General features: G+C 41.1%; 1 protein-coding gene and 1 long non-coding RNA gene across 4 annotated transcripts; one reads left to right on the top strand and one right to left on the bottom strand.

Annotated features, from left to right (window-relative positions):
• Positions 1 to 9,823: 9,823 nt before the first annotated feature.
• Positions 9,824 to 10,195, top strand: LOC129738117 (uncharacterized). Its single transcript, XR_008735488.1, has 2 exons — positions 9,824 to 9,972; positions 10,034 to 10,195. It is a non-coding gene; the product is annotated as an uncharacterized LOC129738117 (long non-coding RNA).
• Positions 10,196 to 13,231: 3,036 nt separating this feature from the next.
• On the bottom strand, positions 13,232 to 15,881 carry LOC129739699 (uncharacterized). Of its 3 annotated transcripts, XM_055731199.1 has the most exons (4): positions 14,939 to 14,959; positions 14,782 to 14,885; positions 14,556 to 14,723; positions 13,232 to 14,484 (listed from the first exon to the last, which is right to left on the bottom strand). In XM_055731199.1, exon 4 carries the CDS (start codon positions 14,414 to 14,416, stop codon positions 13,271 to 13,273), a length of 1,146 nt encoding a protein of 381 aa, XP_055587174.1. In that variant the 5' UTR covers positions 14,417 to 14,484; positions 14,556 to 14,723; positions 14,782 to 14,885; positions 14,939 to 14,959; the 3' UTR covers positions 13,232 to 13,270. The 3 variants fall into 3 exon arrangements, with proteins under 3 accessions (XP_055587174.1, XP_055587173.1, XP_055587175.1); XM_055731198.1 differs by having other exon boundaries at positions 14,556 to 14,885; positions 14,939 to 15,881; XM_055731200.1 differs by lacking the exon at positions 13,232 to 14,484 and having other exon boundaries at positions 14,652 to 14,723; positions 14,939 to 15,881.
• Positions 15,882 to 18,782: the final 2,901 nt, after the last annotated feature.

The following is an 18,782-nucleotide window of genomic DNA, read 5'->3' on the forward strand; positions in this document are numbered from 1 at the left end:
GGCCACTCAATATCACCAGTGATTTCGGCTACAACTGCCTGTCTCGTCTCGGCTACAACTGCCTGTCTCGGCTCGGCTACTACGCGCTCATGGTAATTACATTAAAGGTGGCAGTCAGCCGTAAAGCATCATCGTAGCGTCTAGATCCGTCTCTACGGCGCTCGCAGACGTAGCACCAATTGTGGTGGCCAGCCACTTAATATCACCTGCAGCTCCAGCTGCAAATTTCTCGCTGCATTCGTCGGAGGAAAGGTGGCAAGTGATAACATCCCGACATCGACGGCATCAACCGACTTAGTGCGCTCGCAGTGGGAACATCTACGGTGGTGTTCAGCCACACAGCACCATCTTCTGGATTCCGCAATCGCAGTGCACACTGTGGTGACTAGCCACTCAACATTATCGGCTGCTCCGGCCGCAATTTCTCACTGCACCTGCAGTGGTGCAATCAACTGTGGCATTTGGCCACTCAGCATCATCGACAGTCTCGTCGGCACTTTTCGACTGCATCTGCGGTCGTTGCATCAACTGTGGCAACGGGCCACATATCATCGTCAGCAGCTTCGACTGCACTTTTCGGCTGCACCTGCAGTGGTGTTGTCAACTGTGGCATTGGGCCATCTACTATCACCGGCAGTTGCGACTGCATTTTTTCGGCTGCAGCTGCAGTGGTGTAATCAACGGTGGCATTTGGCCACGTATCATCATCGGCAGTTGCGACTGCACTTTCCGATTGCATCGGTGGTCGCCGAAACAACTGTGGCATTTGGCCACGTATCATCATCGGCAGTTGCGACTGCACTTTCCGATTGCATCGGTGGTCGCCGAATCAACTGTGGCATTTGGCCACGTATCATCATCGGCAGTTTCGACTGCAATCTACGGCTGCACCTGCGATCCTGGAATCAACTGTGGCATTTGGCCACTCATCTTCATCGACAGTCTCGTCGGTACTTTTCGACTGCATCTGCGGTCGTTGCATCAACTGTGGCATCGGGCCACATATCATCATCGGCAGCTTCGACTGCACCTTTCGGCTGTACCTGCAGTGGTGCAATCAACTGTGGCATTTCACACAACGAAAAAAATCTGTAAAATCACATCACATGTGATGTAAATAAAAAGAAGCATCATATATGACGGAATTTTCAGTGCTAGTTGGAAATTACACGCCAGTGAAATTTTGCAACAAGTAAAATAAAAATGATGTAAAATTTTGCAACGTGTAAAATAAAAATGATGTAAATTCCCGCTTAACAAAATAAATGCTTGGAATGCTTGAAAGAATGCTTGGATTCCAAGCATTCTCCTAGCATTCCTCCCATTGAATTCAAGCATTTAATGGCCCAACCGATTCTACTTGAAATGAATTTCCCGATACAGAATGACAGCTTACGCACACAAACGCACGTTTGGTTTGTTTACATTTTGTGTTAATGTATTAGTGCACACCAAAAATCGCTTGTATGTATGTGTGTCAGCCCATAAACGGAATTTCGGGGAGGTCTCAAACCGGAATAAAGAAAAAAAAATTGTTAAAATTTATATTATATTTATATTTATTTTCAATAATGAGACAAAACCCTACGTAGGTCCTAGCAAAAAACCACTCAAAAGAGACAAAAATAATAATAAAAACACTCCTCCGGAAGATTATCATTTGACTAGGCATGTCTGGCATCATGGGACCACGAATAAACGCTGCTGTTGATTTCGCTGGCGGCGGTTCCTGGCTTCCGCGATGCTCGTTGCTGGAGTTGGAATCCGAGCTGAGGTCCCGTTCGCTACGATCCTGTTCCCTCTCCAATGCCCGCGTCAACCCGTTTGTTTTAAGCCGTATCTCCTTTTCTTTCTCGCGCTTCTTTTCTGCGGCTGCTTCCTCCCGTTTCCGTTCATTCTCCCGGGCCAGTTCTTTTCGTTTGATTTCCTTGGGCAATTTTTCCTTCGTCGCGGTACCGCTATAGTACACTGCTTACGACGGAAGTCTCCCAAGTGGACGATTCCCAAGTCGATTTTTTTCACATCGGAGTTGGTGCTAGAACTGCTACCGCTGCTGTTGTTACTCTTCGAGGCCTGTGAATTTGAATTTCACAAACTCATAGAATACAGGAGACGATGGCGTTTTTCTCGGCTTTAATTTCTTAACGTTCTGGAAAGAAAAATTGACTTTTAACATTTAAAAAAAGACAGCAATGCTTAGAAAATTACCTTCACCGTTTACTGCCTTCGATTCTGGTGACTCGACCTTGATCGGTTTTTCGGAAACCTGACAGAAATCTGGATGGATTCCATGGATCGACAATTATCTCGATCAAAATTACTCGAAACAGACGAAGAAGCTTGTACAGCAAAACTGAATTGTAATGCAAGGATGGCCTCAAAGCCACAAACATCAGCAATGCGTGATTAGGTAGTTTCAGCCATTTTGTTAGTCCATTGCTATTTGGATAACATTAAATGATCGTGTGCAAGAGTTTACTGAGAGCTGTGGCAATCGGTTGATGGATCGTTCCGACAGTTTCTTCAACAGCCTCTTCGTGAGCTTCTTCCCGTCTTTTTTACTCTTCAATGTCCTCTTTTTTGATGGAATTGTCCTCGGGGATCAGCCTTCCAGATCTCGTTGTCGGAACTCCCTCATCCTTCGGTTCCACGCCATTCGTCGTAGTCGAATCCGGCACTTCAGACGTTGACGGAACTGGTGTATTCATACTTTCATCCTTCATTAATCAGCTGATCCAACAGTTCATTTTCAAAGCGAGCATTATTGGCCTGAATCTGCCGCTTCTGTTCCTCATTTAACACAGTTCAGCAAACTCAGCACATGCTGGTAACGATCGATGCAAATCCGTTGGCTATTCCGATCCGGTACAGCAACCTGCAACAAAAAAAAATTGAACATCCCCAATATCGAAAGCTGCCAACCAACCAAACTCACCTTCAAAACATACAACCGTACCAGTGTTTCCAGTACGGTACTCAACGGAATCGATATACAGCTGGCCCCGATCATCTTCCAGATACAAACGCATAAAAATAGCTTACGCTACGCGATAAGCTCACAAGTCTGATTTGCCAATGGAAGCAGTTGTCGAAAATATTTTATGGATGCGTTATTTCTGTCACACAACTCCATCACGTTCCAACTGACTGTCCGATACGAGCATGGAATTGGCCGACTACTTTAAGTTTTCTTCCTTGAACAGCACTGGATAGTTTGGACAACAGGGGTGCAACAAGCCATAAAGACCATTCTTTACGTTCTGGAAATAAAAATAGCCTTTAACAATTGAAATCTAACAGCAATGTTTAATAACTTACCATTCTTTCTATCACCGTTCACTGCCTTCGATATTCCTGACTCGACCGTGACCGGCTTTTCGGAAACCTGATGGAAATCGCTTTCCTGCATCATCTGCTCGGAGCGAGCCTTTAGCTGCCCTATATAACTGGACGCCAGAACGAACAAATCCTGCCGCTGAATTTGGCAGCTTGGCAAGTAGCAGGAAGTTTGGCCAAATTCGCATTAGAATAATCAGCGAATTGCGATTCTGCATGTAATCCTTGGAATCTAAGTGCCTCAAAAAAACATTAAAAAAAACTTGGAATCTAAGCAAAACATTCTCGCTTTGATAATTTTAGAATACCACTTGTGGCAAATGTGGCGGTAGTTTTCGTAGTTGACATGATCGTTTGCGTCGGAGTATTAATTGCTCACGCGGAATTTTGTTACGAAGCCTTGCAGCACTTGCGATTGAATGTGCTCTTATCGACATGCCAACACAGAACCGTCTCCAGCATGGCGCACTGGAATCTCCCGTAACGTGTGGCTCCGTTTTCGGTTACATCAAGTTAATGACTTAGTGATGTCGCTGAATATTTGGTCGTAGCATAGGAGGGTAGATAAATTGGCCGTCTTCAGGCTGAGAATGGTATACACGAATTTGACCCAGTACAACGCATCTGTAAATGTGCACCACGCAAACAGACAAAGCTGTAGGAACTGTGTGATTGTCCCATTTATAGCAGATGTGGGCGATAGGGATAGGAACCAGGAATTCTTCTCGCTCGTCAGTCGATGCATGATCTTGTCCACGTGTTCCAGCTGTTTCTTTTTCTCGTCCTGTAATTACAACTTTTCCGCCAACGACGCCCTGCAGCAGCCCAGGTGCAATGGTGAAAATCATTTCGAGGACATGCACCAACGACACCGCCAGCTTGAAGCACACGAAACAGATCTTAAGATGTTTCGTTTCCACCACTTTTTGGTCGCCACGCTGAGGAGCATCTGAAAAAAGTAAATCTTTTAGATAATTCTAGAAGACGAAAAAAGAAAAATATCTACATCTTGAAGAATGTGGATAAACTCCTAAAAGACCCAATTCAGCTGAGACAGCAACGAGTTCATGAACGTCGTGCAGTGAGGTTCGTCTATGCTCCGAAATTATCTGCTGAAAGTGCTTCGAAGGGCAGGCCGGTGCAATCAGATAAAGTAGTTCGGTGTGAGTTCCGTTTTCGTTACAAACCCAGTATCGCATGGGCTGCTTGCGAGCTTGCCAAACGCAGGGTTATCTGAACTCTCTATAAGCGAAACCATCACCAAGCTGAAATCGCAACAGTAACCAGTTGCTCTGTCCTCAGGTTCGATTCTCGTAGGGCCGTAACAAGGCTCGTGTTAGTGCTGCTCCAGCGATCTTATACCAGCTTCGTTGCAAGTTAGAGACCCGAGCGCCTGAATCAAAGCAGCTCAGCAATACGCCAAAATGTCCCGTGAGTCGGCTGAATGTGAAGCAAAGAATTCCGCCGCCAAATCAATTAGCTTTCGATCGGCGCTCATTTCATGCTGAATTGCAATGTCTTGGAAACTGAAATCCAAAATTGTATCCAGCAGGATGAGTAACACGTTGCTGTAGGTCTGCGGGTGAAACGAGAACAGACCATCACGGTTTCGAAGATTATTTCCGTCAAACAACAAAGCAAACTTCGGCGATGATTTCCTAGAGCCACCGATTATATTGTTTAAAAAGTACGACTCACAGCCAACATATTTTTCCTTGCCCGGATCTGGTAAAGCCAGTATTACCACCTTGATTGCTCGTTTGAATTCCTCTAGATTGTGCACCACGTCACCACGATGAACCAGGAAAATCCAAAATCCAGAAAGGTGTTGGAAACAGCTAAAATAATTTAGAATTTTCGAAAAAAAAACCTAAATTAAATTTATAATAAATATGCTTACCGATTTCATTCCTTAAACCTATTCGACGGTGGCCGAGTTGGGATGTTTTTTACCTAGCCGGGCGACCGTTTGCTTTCGGAAGTGCTTCTTCTGATAGTAAAATAAATGATAATCGATGAAAGATGCCTGCTGGAGGGGCTATTCGCTACCGGAACCATCCTGCTAATGGTCGTTATTTGCTTCCACCAGCACCTCTTCCACGTCACAAGGGTACGCGCAACGTCCAGCCGAGTGCACAGGAAGGTCAACCCAATAGCCGGTTGGGTTGAGGACACTAGCAAACCCTGAAATATAAAAACAATGAGATAAATTTAAAAAGAAAAATCACCTCACACAATAAAAGATTAAAACCTTCGTTGCGTTTTCCGCAAACTTTCGGAAATTAGGTCAGAAAGTCTGATGATGACCTTATTCCATCACTTGCGACGCCATTTTATCTTTTTATATTTTATTTTTTTTATATTTTATAAAACTTACCCGGTCACCGCTGGACGATTCCGATGTGGTCCGAAATCGTGATCTGAAATTAAAAGAAAGATTAAATTAGATCTAGAAAGTCATGTTTGAATAGAATAGTAATGCATAATGTTAACTAATGCAATGTTTCTTACCTTATTCCGGGAGCTAGCATAGTCCTTCCGGCTGCTGCAATTGAACTTAAAATGGCCGATGAAGCGAGCACATTCCAATCAGTGCTAAAGCTTCACTCACACTTTGAAAATAAACATGAACCAGATGAACATTTTTGTGTAAAACACGATGTTGGTTCATTTTGCGTGTATAGCATACAAATGAACAACACTAATACTAAAACATTACTGGCTTGACAGATACACTTTGAAAATTTAAAACACAACTTTTTAGATATAACGGTACTCTACGCTGTGAATAATCGGTTCAAGACCTTATCACAGGAAGGGGGTTATAATCTCACTGAATATTGAAAGGGAAACTTTCCAATTGGAATTAATTTTGTTTTTTTTTTGTTTATATGATTCAACAATGGAATTTTCTCATCTCTTCATAAAAATTAAACCTTTTTAAAACTAATTTAATTTATTTTACTTAGCGACAAACATTTTTTAGCAAACATTTTTTTTATTAGGATTCACTTCACCCTTTTACTTTCTTCCCCGGATCCTAAGTTGATTTACGTGGAGCCGCTTCCGGAACCGCATCCCTGCTTCACGAAGATCTCCGGGAACCTCACTCGCGGGAAAACTGCTTAAACTTTGGTGCACGACTTGACTTGACACTTTGTTTACATTTGTCTATGGTCCTGTTCTTGATAGTTCATAATTTTACATGACATTATCATGTTCAGTGTTTGTAATATTGATTAAACACAAATTCAATGTCGTCATCACATTCCATGACGTGTAATTTTAAGAAATTTCTTATTCAGTGTTGTTAAGAATTGTGTATGACCAAAAACATTTGTAAAATTACATCACATATGATGTAACGAAAAAGGAGCAACACATATGATGGAATTTTCAGAGCGAGTTGAATATTACACGTCTATGAATTTCAACAGACGTGTAAAATTTGGAAGACATGTAAATATTTAAGACGTGTAATATTTAATTCGCACTGAAAATTCCGTCATTTGTGATGCTTCTTTTTATTTACATCATATGTGATGGAAATTTACATCAAATAATCGCATTCCGTGTCATGTAATATTCATGTCCTTCGAATTCAGTGCTATTATGGATTCAACTTTTTTCAATCTGTAAATTTACATCAACAAATCGCGTTCGACGTCATGTAATATTAAAGGTTTTTCAATTTCAGTGTTGTTAAGGATTCAGATTTTTTTGCTGTGTTTGGCCACTCAGCATCATAGGCAGCCTCGACTGCACTTTTCGGCTGGACCTGCGATCGTGGAATCGACTGTGGCATTTGGCCACGTATCATCATCGGCAGTTTCGACTGCAATCTTCGACTGCACCTGCCATCATCGAATCAACTGTGGCATTGGGCCATTTATCATCAACGGCACTACTCGACTGCATCTGTGGTCGGCGTACCAGCGGAGGCATCGGTAAAATAATTTGGGGCATGATGCCGGAGGCGGCGAGAGGAGGTTTGCCCACACCAAGGCAGAGAATGAAAAGCTTCGTGGCCGCTCAGTGCGCTGCAGCGCCTTCATGGAGGATGCCGTAAGTTCAATAGAATCTGAATGAAAATGCTATGGGGGAAATGTGGGTGAAAAATGTTGCAAAAATTATAAACTAAACTCAAATTTAAAGTTTTCGAGCGTTATTCATTTCGTAGCTTCGTCTACGGTAAGCCTCCGTCACAAGCGCTAGTTGACCAGTGTAAGATCGGCGAAGATCAGATCTCTATCCGATTGAGACAGGGTCCTCCTAGATTCGGAACACAGGTTGCGATTGTGAGGCTTCCGGTGGTAGCAGCCAACGCAGCACTCGAGTGCAGGCGGCTAAAAGTGGGATGGTCAGTTTGTCAGATAACCATCTCCCAGCAACCAGAGGTATGCTTTCGATGCATGGAGTACGGCCACAAGTCGTTTGACTGCAAGGGAGTTGACAGACGAGGATTATGCTGGGGGTGCGGAGAATCCGGCCACATAGCGACTAGCTGCAGTAAGACGGCGAAGTGTCTTATCTGCACTGGTGACCATGTAACTGGCAACCCAAGGTGCTCTGCCTACCAAAAGGCGCTAGCAGCGATACCAAGGGCTTGGAAGTAATACAAATCAACCTCAACCACTGTCACGAAGCACAACAGCTTCTGCGACAGATGGCGGTGGAAGAGAAGCTAGACATTGCGTTAGTAGCAGACCCCTATTTAAGGGCCCTGAATGGCACAAATTGGGTGACCGATAGTGCCAAACTGGCCGCAATAGGGGTGACAGGAAAGTTTTCCATACAAGAAGTGGTCACATCAAATGAGGAAGGCTTTGTGATAGCCAAAGTCAATGGAATCTTCTTCTGTAGCTGCTACGCTCCACCGAGGTGGACCTTGGAGAAGTTTAGCGCTACGATGGATAGGATAGTCAATTTGCTCACAGGCCGAAGCCCCGTTATTATCGCGGGGGATTTCAATGCGTGGGCCCAGGAATGGGGTAGTTCCCATACGAACGCCAGAGGACGGAGTTTACTTGAAGCACTTGCAAGGCTGAATGTGGACCTGGCGAACGTAGGTAATACTAGAACCTACCATAGAGAGGGACGTGAATCGATTATAGATATCACATTTGCTAGTCCCAGATGGGCAAGTAATTGGAGGGTGAGCGAAGACTACACTCATAGCGACCACTTTGCGATCCGTTATCGTGTGGGTGAAAGTGCACAGTCAGTCAGAGGAGAGGTAATGACAGGTGAACGACGCTGGAGGACACAACAATTTGACCGGAATGTCTTCGTCGAGGTTTTGAAGTGGGAGCAAAACCTGTCAAACTTGTCGGCGGAAAACCTGACGAAAGTACTCACACGTGCTTGTGACGCAGCAATGACGAGGAGAGTTAATCGTAGAAACCCACATCCACCAGTTTATTGGTGGACTGAGGAAATCGCGAATTTGCGTGCCACCTGCCGTCGCGCTAGACGAAACATGCAGAGAGCACGAACTCAAATGGAGAGAGACGAGCGTAGCCCGCATACTAAAAAACTATATCTCAAACAGTTTATACGATACATCTACGATTTCAGAAATAGTGATTGTCCATGTAAACGCAGATGTTCTGTTGAACTTTACTTCGACAACGATAAGAACTAAACATGAACGTTCATGATAAAAGGTGATGGTATCTGGAAAGGTGATAGATTGGTATGAACGATTTCCTGCAATTTACCTTTAATCGTAGAAATGATCTTGAACCTTTATCCATACCGTCCATTCTTTCTGTCATACACACATAAAAACGAACAAAACGCCGGTCAAAGATGCCAGATGGTTTTACACGGATATCAGTACACATTTAAGATTTCTGTTATATTCTGATACGAGTCTAACTCATTTGTTCGTTATTCGTTGCTTATGTTTTTTTAGTAGTCACAGGCTCGCAAGGCCCGCAGCTAACCCCACTATCTCGCAGGAGGACCGTCGTGATGTTGCTGTTTTGGGTCCCGAACACCACCAGGACGTTGTTGCACTCCGCACGCCGCCCCTAACATGGAGAACAGACGCGTACGAGTCTAACTCAATAGAGTATATGTACTATAGTTTCAATGATACTCATTAAACTTTGAAGCTACATATTTTAACAACGGCTTAAGTGACTTCATATAAGATAAATATGAGCGTAAATAAAAACGTTTTTTGTTTTAAGCAAGGACTATGGTAGTTTTTTTATGAGGTCACCATATAGATGCAAACATGCGACATAGAAACAGTTCGCGTTTGCGTTGTGTATAACACCATCGATTCAAAACTTTCATTGGAATTAAACGAAATTTCTAAATTGAATTATTAGTATATTTTCATTTTCATAACATTCATTAGTTACTATTCTTTTCTTGAACAAACAAAACTGCTTCTGTAATTTATTTATTAATAATTTTGTTTCTCAATATCTGTGCAAAATATTGATAAAACATTGAACTTGGCACCACTGTCACATACTCGTTTGTTTTGTTTGCTACGCCGGAAAATTTTCACCTCAGCCTCGCTCGCCGCGATCGATTTTCTTTTAGGAAATCGAGGAGATGCAATCGGCACGACGGTACCGGGACATTATAGGAATTAAAATTCCAATGACATTGTACCAGGTATGTAGAAATTATAATAATTTTCAAAACAAATCCTAAGATCCCGTTTCTCATGTTTTAGGTAGCGCTGCCGGAACCCCCAGTTTTACTCCGCGCATGGATTGCTTGCCCCGGAAAGTGCTGCTGAGCGAAATGAGGAGGAGGATGCAGCATAAGAATGTAAATCTTGGGCAAGTTAGTTTGTGATATTAATAAGTGATTCAATAAATTAATGAAATTGAAATGTTTCTCCAATCTTATCCGAAAAATTCCCATATGCATGAAACAAAATTTTGCGTTTGTGTGCGTGCTCTCTCAGCGAACAGTTCCTAAAACGGTTTGCTTAGCGTTGGAATAAAGTAAAGTCAAATTATTACGGAACTTTCAACTTAAACGTTTAGGTTTGCCAGCTTCTCAAAATAACCATAACGGTTACAGCTTGATGATCTCAAAACGTTTTGCACAATTGGTTCTTGAACCTTAACCGAACTGTTTGTACGACAGTTCTTCCATACAAGTGTTTTAACAGTTTTTAACAATTACATAACCTAACGACATATTAAAAATACTGTGAATTTGAAATTCACGTTTCAACTAATGCATTTCACAGCTCGAATAATCGTTTGGTAAACGTTTTTTTACGCTTCATCAAATCGTCGTTTGACTATTTAAGAAATCGTGTGGTTACAATCCTCATCTATGCGGGAGGCCGCTTTTCAAAAATGCGAAAAGAAACCTATGCTAAGGAAACTTTGTCTTGATGCCAATGACCGACCATGGGGCGATGCCTACAGGATAGTCATGGCAAAAAACAAAAGCGGTAGCACACCACCTGAAATGTGCCCCAACAAACTGAGGGAAATAACGAGAGAGCTGTTTCCTCATCATATTATTAATAGCTGGCCGCAAGTCCCGTGCGACTGGGATACGAGCGATGAAGAGTTAATATCGTTGGAGGAACTGCGGGACATCGCCAAATCCCTTCAGCTGGAAAAGGCTCCGGGTCCAGATGGTATCCCGAACATTGCAGTTAAGACCGCGATTATGGAATTTCCTGAAATGTTCCGATCGTCACTGCAAATTTGTATAGAGGAAAGGATGTTTCCAGATATTTGGAAACGACAGAAGCTGGTTCTGCTGCCCAAACCAGGAAAGCCATTGGGGAACCCATCGGCATACAGGCCAATATGCCTACTGGATACGGTTGGAAAGATTCTGGAAAAGGTGATCTTGAATCGTATCCAGCGGTACACCGAGGGTGAAGGCGGACTGTCCAACAATCAATTCGGCTTTCGAAAAGGGCGATGCACAGTCGACGCCATTCGAACTGTCATCGAAACGGCTGATAAAGCCAGACTCAAGAAGAGAAGATGGGACCGTTTTTGTGCTCAAGAAGAGAAGATGGGACCGTTTTTGTGCGGTACCCAAGTAACCATAAGCACAAAAAACAAGCACTCTCTTTGCTCTAAAGTCTACTATAGAGCACAATTTTTTGCACTAATATAGCTCTGTGAGCAAGAGTTGGCGAAATTAAATGCAGTTATAGTGCTGAAAAAATAAGCACTAATAAAGCATTATTCAATTCTGATATAGGGCTTCAAGAACTGTCAGATGCTCATTTGATACATCAAGCACGATATTGGTCTCTATATTTTCTTTTGATGCTTGATGGGAAAAAATCATTCAAGGTACTTGGATTATGCAAAAAAAAACAAAAATAAATACAATCTTCCATTTCCCCTTAGTCAGCCCTTTCTCATTTCGAAGGCACTTTTTTCTCAGGGAGGATGGTCATTTGTTTCATTCCATATTTATGTTTCCGATGACTGCAAACTTTTCCTGGTGACCGGATCGGGAATCGAACTCACAACCTCAATCTGCTTAAGATTTCTCTGTGCCTCTTCTCATTGACCTATCGTGAATCTTACAAAATCATGCGCAATTAGGGCTATTTAAATCGACTTTTATGCTGGCGCTTCAAATCTGCATTCGTTTTGCACTAAGTCAGAATTTATGAAAAAATAACATAAAACTGGCAACTTCTAGAAAAAGATCATTGAATCTGGCATCTCTTGAATAAATTGTTTGCTTCAACGTAAAAAATCTGGACTTTTACATTTTTATCCTGCGGATTGACGGAAATTTGAATAGAAAAACGAGAAACCTGGAAAAACAATCGTAAGTACGAATTTCATTATGGTTTCTTTCGAAATGCATAATATTGTTGTCTTAAGTTTCTATTTTCGCCAACCTTCATTGTCATGAAAACGATAAAAAATCATAAATGCAGTTAGAACCATTAAAAATATAATTTTGAGTTTTAATGATATAAATTAAATACATTCAATTTTTTTAGTTTAACGGAAAGACTTAATTTTTTTTCAGCTCAATGATGGGACCTAAAAGGTTGAAAACGGAAGCGTTTGACCTGGAACTGCAAATTGACGCATCGACTCAAACATCCACCAAAACTGTAGACATTGAAGCGGATTTGGAAGTGGTCAACCAAAAAGTTGATCAACTTTTTGAAGCAAATAGAAATGACAAAGAAAATCTAAAGCGATGCATTTCACTGCTATGTCAAGTCAATGCGAAGATTGATATTTTGGCCGCAAATGTGTTAGACAATTCTAACCATGATAATGTTGGAGTTAATTTTAAAATCTTCGATCCTGTCAATTCGCTTGATTCACTGGAAGAAATGGAAACCAACGCACGAGATATGGAATTTGTTGAAAAAACGGTTAAAACCCTTGGCAGACTACATGGTAAGGACAAATTTATTGGCGAAGGAGGGACTGTTTGCCTTGGCCTAGTAGATCTTTTTTTCGGACGCAGTTTTCTCGTAGACTGCTCGTGGACAGGAATTCGCAGAGGTCAACGAGGAGGACTTGTTTCAAATAAAATAGCGTTCCAGAAATATGATAATATTATGCAATTGTTTTTCCAAGTGGTGCTTTTTTCCGATAAGAATTTTACATTTAATGAATGTATTAAATTTCTGCACCGGTGCCTTCGAAATGCGAAACAGCGATCAACGCAGTGGGAAGGATTACGAGCATCGGTTGCTCGCAACAAGGAAAATCCACGCCTTAATATCGCTGAAGATGGACTCGAGGATCCAAGGTACGAATCATCAGAAGCTGATGACCCGGTTGATGAGGAATATGCGGGACAAAGTCTCGAAGTGGAGTTCCTGGACACCGAATAACTTTGTTGATGTTTTTTTTATACTTCAATGCGAATCTAAATAAAATAAAAGTCAAATAAGATGCTTTTAGTTATTTTTATTATAAAATCATCAATAAGAAAATTTCAATCATTGAGAACATTTGGGTAGAGTATGCAATAGAGGTGTAAATGTGGTTCTCTTATCAACGGTAACTGCCACTAACTTACAAAATACTGATTCATAACAATAAAGTTTTTCTTCTTCAAACCTCGATACATTATATGATTTGTACGTCCTTATTATTTTCGAACACATTGGCGTTTCGAAAAGATACGTGTATTCAGCAAGCTTCGATCCAACTATACCTATCTTAGATGCATTTTTAAAAGCGATTATGGACTGATCATCCGTCAAAAACCATTGATCTTCGAACCTGTTGCGTAATGTAAAACCGGTTGCTAATTTGACTCGTTCGTAGTATACTGATTTTGCATCGAAACAACTAAGCATCGGATACTGCTCTTGAGAAATTTTCGAAGAAGATTTTAAAGAATTTTGCTCTGATAGTCGATTTATAATTTGATTTAAAGGCAGCTTCCCAGATCGTACCATTTGTTTGATTTTGTACAAGTAATTTTCAAAAGGATATGAGGAAATCGAGGGAAGTGATCCAAACCTTTTAACTTCTTCAACGACGTGTACTAAATTATGCAAATTGCTAGTAATTGACCCAAAAAATGACTCATAATTGATTATAAATTTTTCGAACATCGTTTGAGCTACACCTAACAGATCGTGGTAGTTATCACTTGAACAAATTGTAGTTGCACAAAATAAACAAAGGGAGTTTTCAAAGTGTTCTGAATCTAACGATTGATCCAACAGACTAATTCCAACATAATGCAGAAATGTGGCACATTCAGTTGCCTTCCAGTGAGACAAACTCTCTATGCTGCGAACTGCACGATGTATTTCGATTGGTAGTCTGATACAATTGAGCTTCGATGATATCATGCTTTTTTCGTAGGAATTCCATCTTTTTCCATTATTACCAACCGTGTAATTTTTAAGCAGTTTTTTCATTACCCCTAAATGCAAAAGGTGTAACGAATCAGCCACGATGAAATCTTCGATCATATCAATAGGCAATTTTAAAATTGGTGAGGAGATTTTTACTGTTTGATTGCTTCCTGCTATTCGTTTCTTTTGGTAATGCTCTTCGTACAATCCATCTCGGAAATCCTTATCTGTGCGTTGTGGTGCAAATGTTTGGGGGAAAACATTGGTTCTCATGGAAGTGGAATATTCACCGATGGTACAACATTTCAAGCATCCATGCTTTGAATTGAAGTTGACAACACCTGTAAACAAAGACTCATTAATTTTTTTTGTCAAAAATGAATGATGATTTGAATATTATTTTTGACCAAACCTTTAACAAACGCACGAGCAGGAGAATCGCAAATAAAAGCTCGAATCCGAATCTCTAAGAGGAAATTGTTGATGATGATTCCGTTTTTCAAAATTTGAACCGCCTCTTCAACAAAAGGTTCTAAAAACTCTTCTATATTGCCAGGTTTTGTTTTCCCTTCGTAAATTCCTATGACCAAAGGTGAAATTTCCGGATGATGGGCAACATTAAACAGAATTGGCCATACTTGCTCTGTTCCATTGTTATATAAGGGTAATCCATCGATATTGACATTGATGTCTATAGTTCGATTTTTGTTCAAATTGCCGAATGATGATTGCAAACAAACTCCTGAAATTGAAATCAGTTTTATAAACTATATTTTAAATACTATTATTTCTTACCTATTCCGTTATGCCAGTACTTTCCTCCTTGAATATCATAAATATCGGCTTCAAATCTGGACGTCGAGAGAAGTTTTCGTGGATCTTTTGGAATGGAAAAGTCTTGAGAGTTGAGCCTGGTTAGCAGTGGCTTCAGAGTTCGATGCGGGACATTGTACTTGATACTCCAGTTCCGAAGAAATTCGACCAAAGTGTCAGAGCAAGTGGAGTCTTCATCCTCGCTTGATTCACCATCGTCCGGGCTGTAATAATCGCTTTCTTCTTCAAGCCGGTTCTCTTCCATTCGAAAAAGTTCTTCAGTGTTCACTTCACATATTTTTGAAGAGTCTTCGTGGAATGCTGGCAGCAGCAATCTATCTTCCGAACTATCCGTTTCCGTTGGTTTCTTGACAAGACGATTTTTACGGCCACACAATTTTCCCGATTTGATCCCGATTGTGGATCTAATTTTGAATTTTTTTGTATCGGTATCACCATTTTTATACTTATTTAGCAGTCTCCGATAGGATCCACTTTTCAAAATTTTTTTCCAATTACCGCGATTCATTTGGATTGAAAGAAAATATACAAATTTAAAACCGAGACCGACCGATCAAATCGACGAAAATGTAAACAAAACAATGTTTTTCTATCAAACTCTACACGCAAAAATCGATTTACTTATTTATTCACGCTAATTTTTTTTTGCATGATATTAGCTTCTTATAATGCTGATACAGTGCTGTGAAGTTATTCATTTTCCACTTTAGTGCATTGAAGTATTTGATATGCTTATAAAGAGCGAAGGGGCATTTGATTTGCAGATATAGAGCTACAAAGCATAACGTATGCTGATGTATAGCTTTGTGGCCTTCAGTTTGCTAATTTAGTGCTATACAAATGCAAAGCTTTAGTGCTTATGGTTACTTGGGTAGTAACATTGGACGTGCGTAACGCCTTCAATAGTGTCAGCTGGGCAGCGATTGCTTCTTCACTTATAAAAATGAGGATACCGAAATATCTCTACAAATTAGTGGAAAGCTATTTCCAGAACCGCAAGCTTCTATACATGACGAGCGAAGGATTTCAGGAAATGGATGTTACAGCTGGAGTACCGCAAGGGTCGATACTGGGCCCGGTTCTATGGAATATTACGTATGATGAGGTGCTGACATTGAGCCTGCCAGAGGGAGTAAAGTTGGTTGGTTTCGCGGACGATGTCGTGCTACTAGCGACGAGTTACTCTACAGAAATCGTCCAGCTAAGAGCTTCAGAGGCTGTAGATGCGGTAGAGAGCTGGATGCACTCCAAAAGTTTGCAGTTGGCTCACCACAAAACCGAAATGGTCCTGATATCAAACCTGATTTCGCCGCAAACAGGCAGGATTACAGTTGGATCATGCACTATCGAATCAAAGCGTGAGCTTAAATATTTGGGTGTGATGATTGACGACCGGCTCAGCTTTAAAAACCACGTTGAGTATGTGTGCAAGAAGGCGGCAACAGCAACGGCCGCACTCACGAGGATAATGACGAACAACTCGGGGATCCGAAGTAGTCAGCGAAGGATAATTTCGAGTGTAGTTTCGTCAATCCTTCGATATGGAGGGGCGGCCTGGAAATCTGGTCTTAACATCCAGTGTAACCAGCAGAAGCTGAACAGTGTACAGAGGCGAATGAATTTGCGGGTCATCAGTGCATACCGCACCGTTTCGTCGGAGGCTGCATGCGTTGTAGCGGGAGTCATGCCCATCTCGGTTTTGTTGGTGGAGGACTCATATTGCTACGAAAATAGAGGCATGCAAAACGTGAGAACACGAGCCAGACATAGCTCCATGGCTAACTGGCAGCAGCTGTGGGACAGCTCGGAAAAAGGGAGGTGGACCCATCGTTTGATCCCAAACATCAAAGAGTGGATGGAGAGAAAGCATGGCGAAGTGGATTTCTACATGACGCAATTCCTGACTGGTCATGGAAGCTTCATGAAGTATCACCACAGGTTCGGACATGCGGCCTCGCCGGTCTGCCTAATATGCGGTGACGTGGACGAGACACCCGAACACGTGGTATTCTATCCCAAGCAACATTTTAAACTCCAAATTGCTTTATAAGAAATAGGGTTGGTTTAATAAGGGTATTGAAAGGGCGCTAAATGCCGTAAAGCGTATTTTTGAAAGACCATTATATAAATTTACTGTAGGATTGCTACACAACAACTATATAACCACCTTATAAAACACCATGCCAATTTTAGCTCACTTTTATATACGGGTTTTAAAGTCCGCTAAAAAGCAATTTCAAAACCTCTTTATAACAACCGAAACATTCGCGCTTCACTTGACAAAGTCCAAAATGTCTTGAACAAAACCAAAGCGGAATGACATTTCCAATCCGAGCAAAATGTAAACAAAGAATAGTTGTTGCAGTGGCAACGAAAAAATCTACCCTCCGACTCCCCAAGCAACCAAAAGTCGCGTTTTTACTTAACTCCGAACTCCGAAGTTCACATTTGGCTGAAAAAATGTATTACGGGAACCTCAGGTGACTCTTGTCGCGTAAAAGTTACTCAGGAACTTCCATCGCCCTTTGAAAGGTTAAACTATCGATAACAGAACTTCTAAGCGCTTTTAATGGAACTTCTTTCAAGAAGGTCGATAACGTTCGCGTTACATTCCAAAACGCACGATTAAGATACTTGAAGGCGTTTTAAAGAACCTGTATGGGAAATCTAAGCGACATGTCAAAAATGTTTTTCAAGAAGGTCGATAACGTTCGCTTAACATTCTAAAGCGCACCATTAAGATACTTGAAGGTGTTTTAAAGAACCTATATGGGAATTCTAAGCGACATGTCAAAAATGTTCTTCAAGAAGGTCGATAACGTTCGCGTAACATTCTAAAGCGCACCATTAAGATACTTGAAGGTGTTTTAAAGAACCTATATGGGAATTCTGAGCGACATGTCAAAAATGTCTGTCAATTTCTTGTCATGGTATTTGTTTTGTTTATATCTGTACTGATATTTACAAATGGAATTCGAGATTTTTTCGAATTTTTCTTATAAATGTTAAATAAGATATTCGAATAAATTTTTGATGATGCGAATTTTTGTTATGATTCATATTGTGTACTGAAAGTCCTTTGAACGAAATAAGGTACCTTCTATTGACCAACCCACTCAATCATCTCAAATGACAGAAGTTTAAATACTAATCATTACAGTGGCAATTAGCTATTGCTGGATTGGTCGAGAGGCTGGTGAGTTTCATTGCAACCTAGAGAGCAGCGGTTCAATTCTCTAGGCGTGTAAGCAGCTTTTGTAATCAAAACAATATAATTAAAATCAATGAGATAGACCATGATAGACCGGCAACCTAGCAATCTGACATGTGGTTGTCAGAGCAATCTGTCAATTGGATTTTTTTTTCGGTGCGTAGAAGTTTCTTGACATTCTCTTAGAAGCTGAATAGCGTTCTCTACAGCCCCCTAAACGAACTTGAAAGTAGCTTTAAGAACTTAAATTTTGGGCTGATTAGCATTATCTTCAGACACAAACGAGAGCTGATTAAGCTTCTATGGAACCTTTTTAAGGGAATTTTGGTTGCTTGGGTCGTTTGGTGCGATTTGAAGATAAATTCCCCCCTTGAACGGATTATTTGCAGCAAGAAACATACCTTCCTTTCCTGGGTGACAGAACTGTTGTTTCGTGGCCATGTTTTCAGAGAAGATATAAACTCTACAATAATTAAATCGTCAACTTCATCTAGCTGTACTGTAAAGTTTCCGGCCTCAACAATCCCATGAAATATCGATGATTCGGGATTGATTTCTCATCGAATTATTATTAATTTGTCGCAAATCGAAAGA

The sequence above is a fragment of the Uranotaenia lowii genome, chromosome 1, assembly GCF_029784155.1.
Source record: "Uranotaenia lowii strain MFRU-FL chromosome 1, ASM2978415v1, whole genome shotgun sequence".
In the NCBI taxonomy this organism is placed as follows: domain Eukaryota; kingdom Metazoa; phylum Arthropoda; class Insecta; order Diptera; family Culicidae; genus Uranotaenia; species Uranotaenia lowii.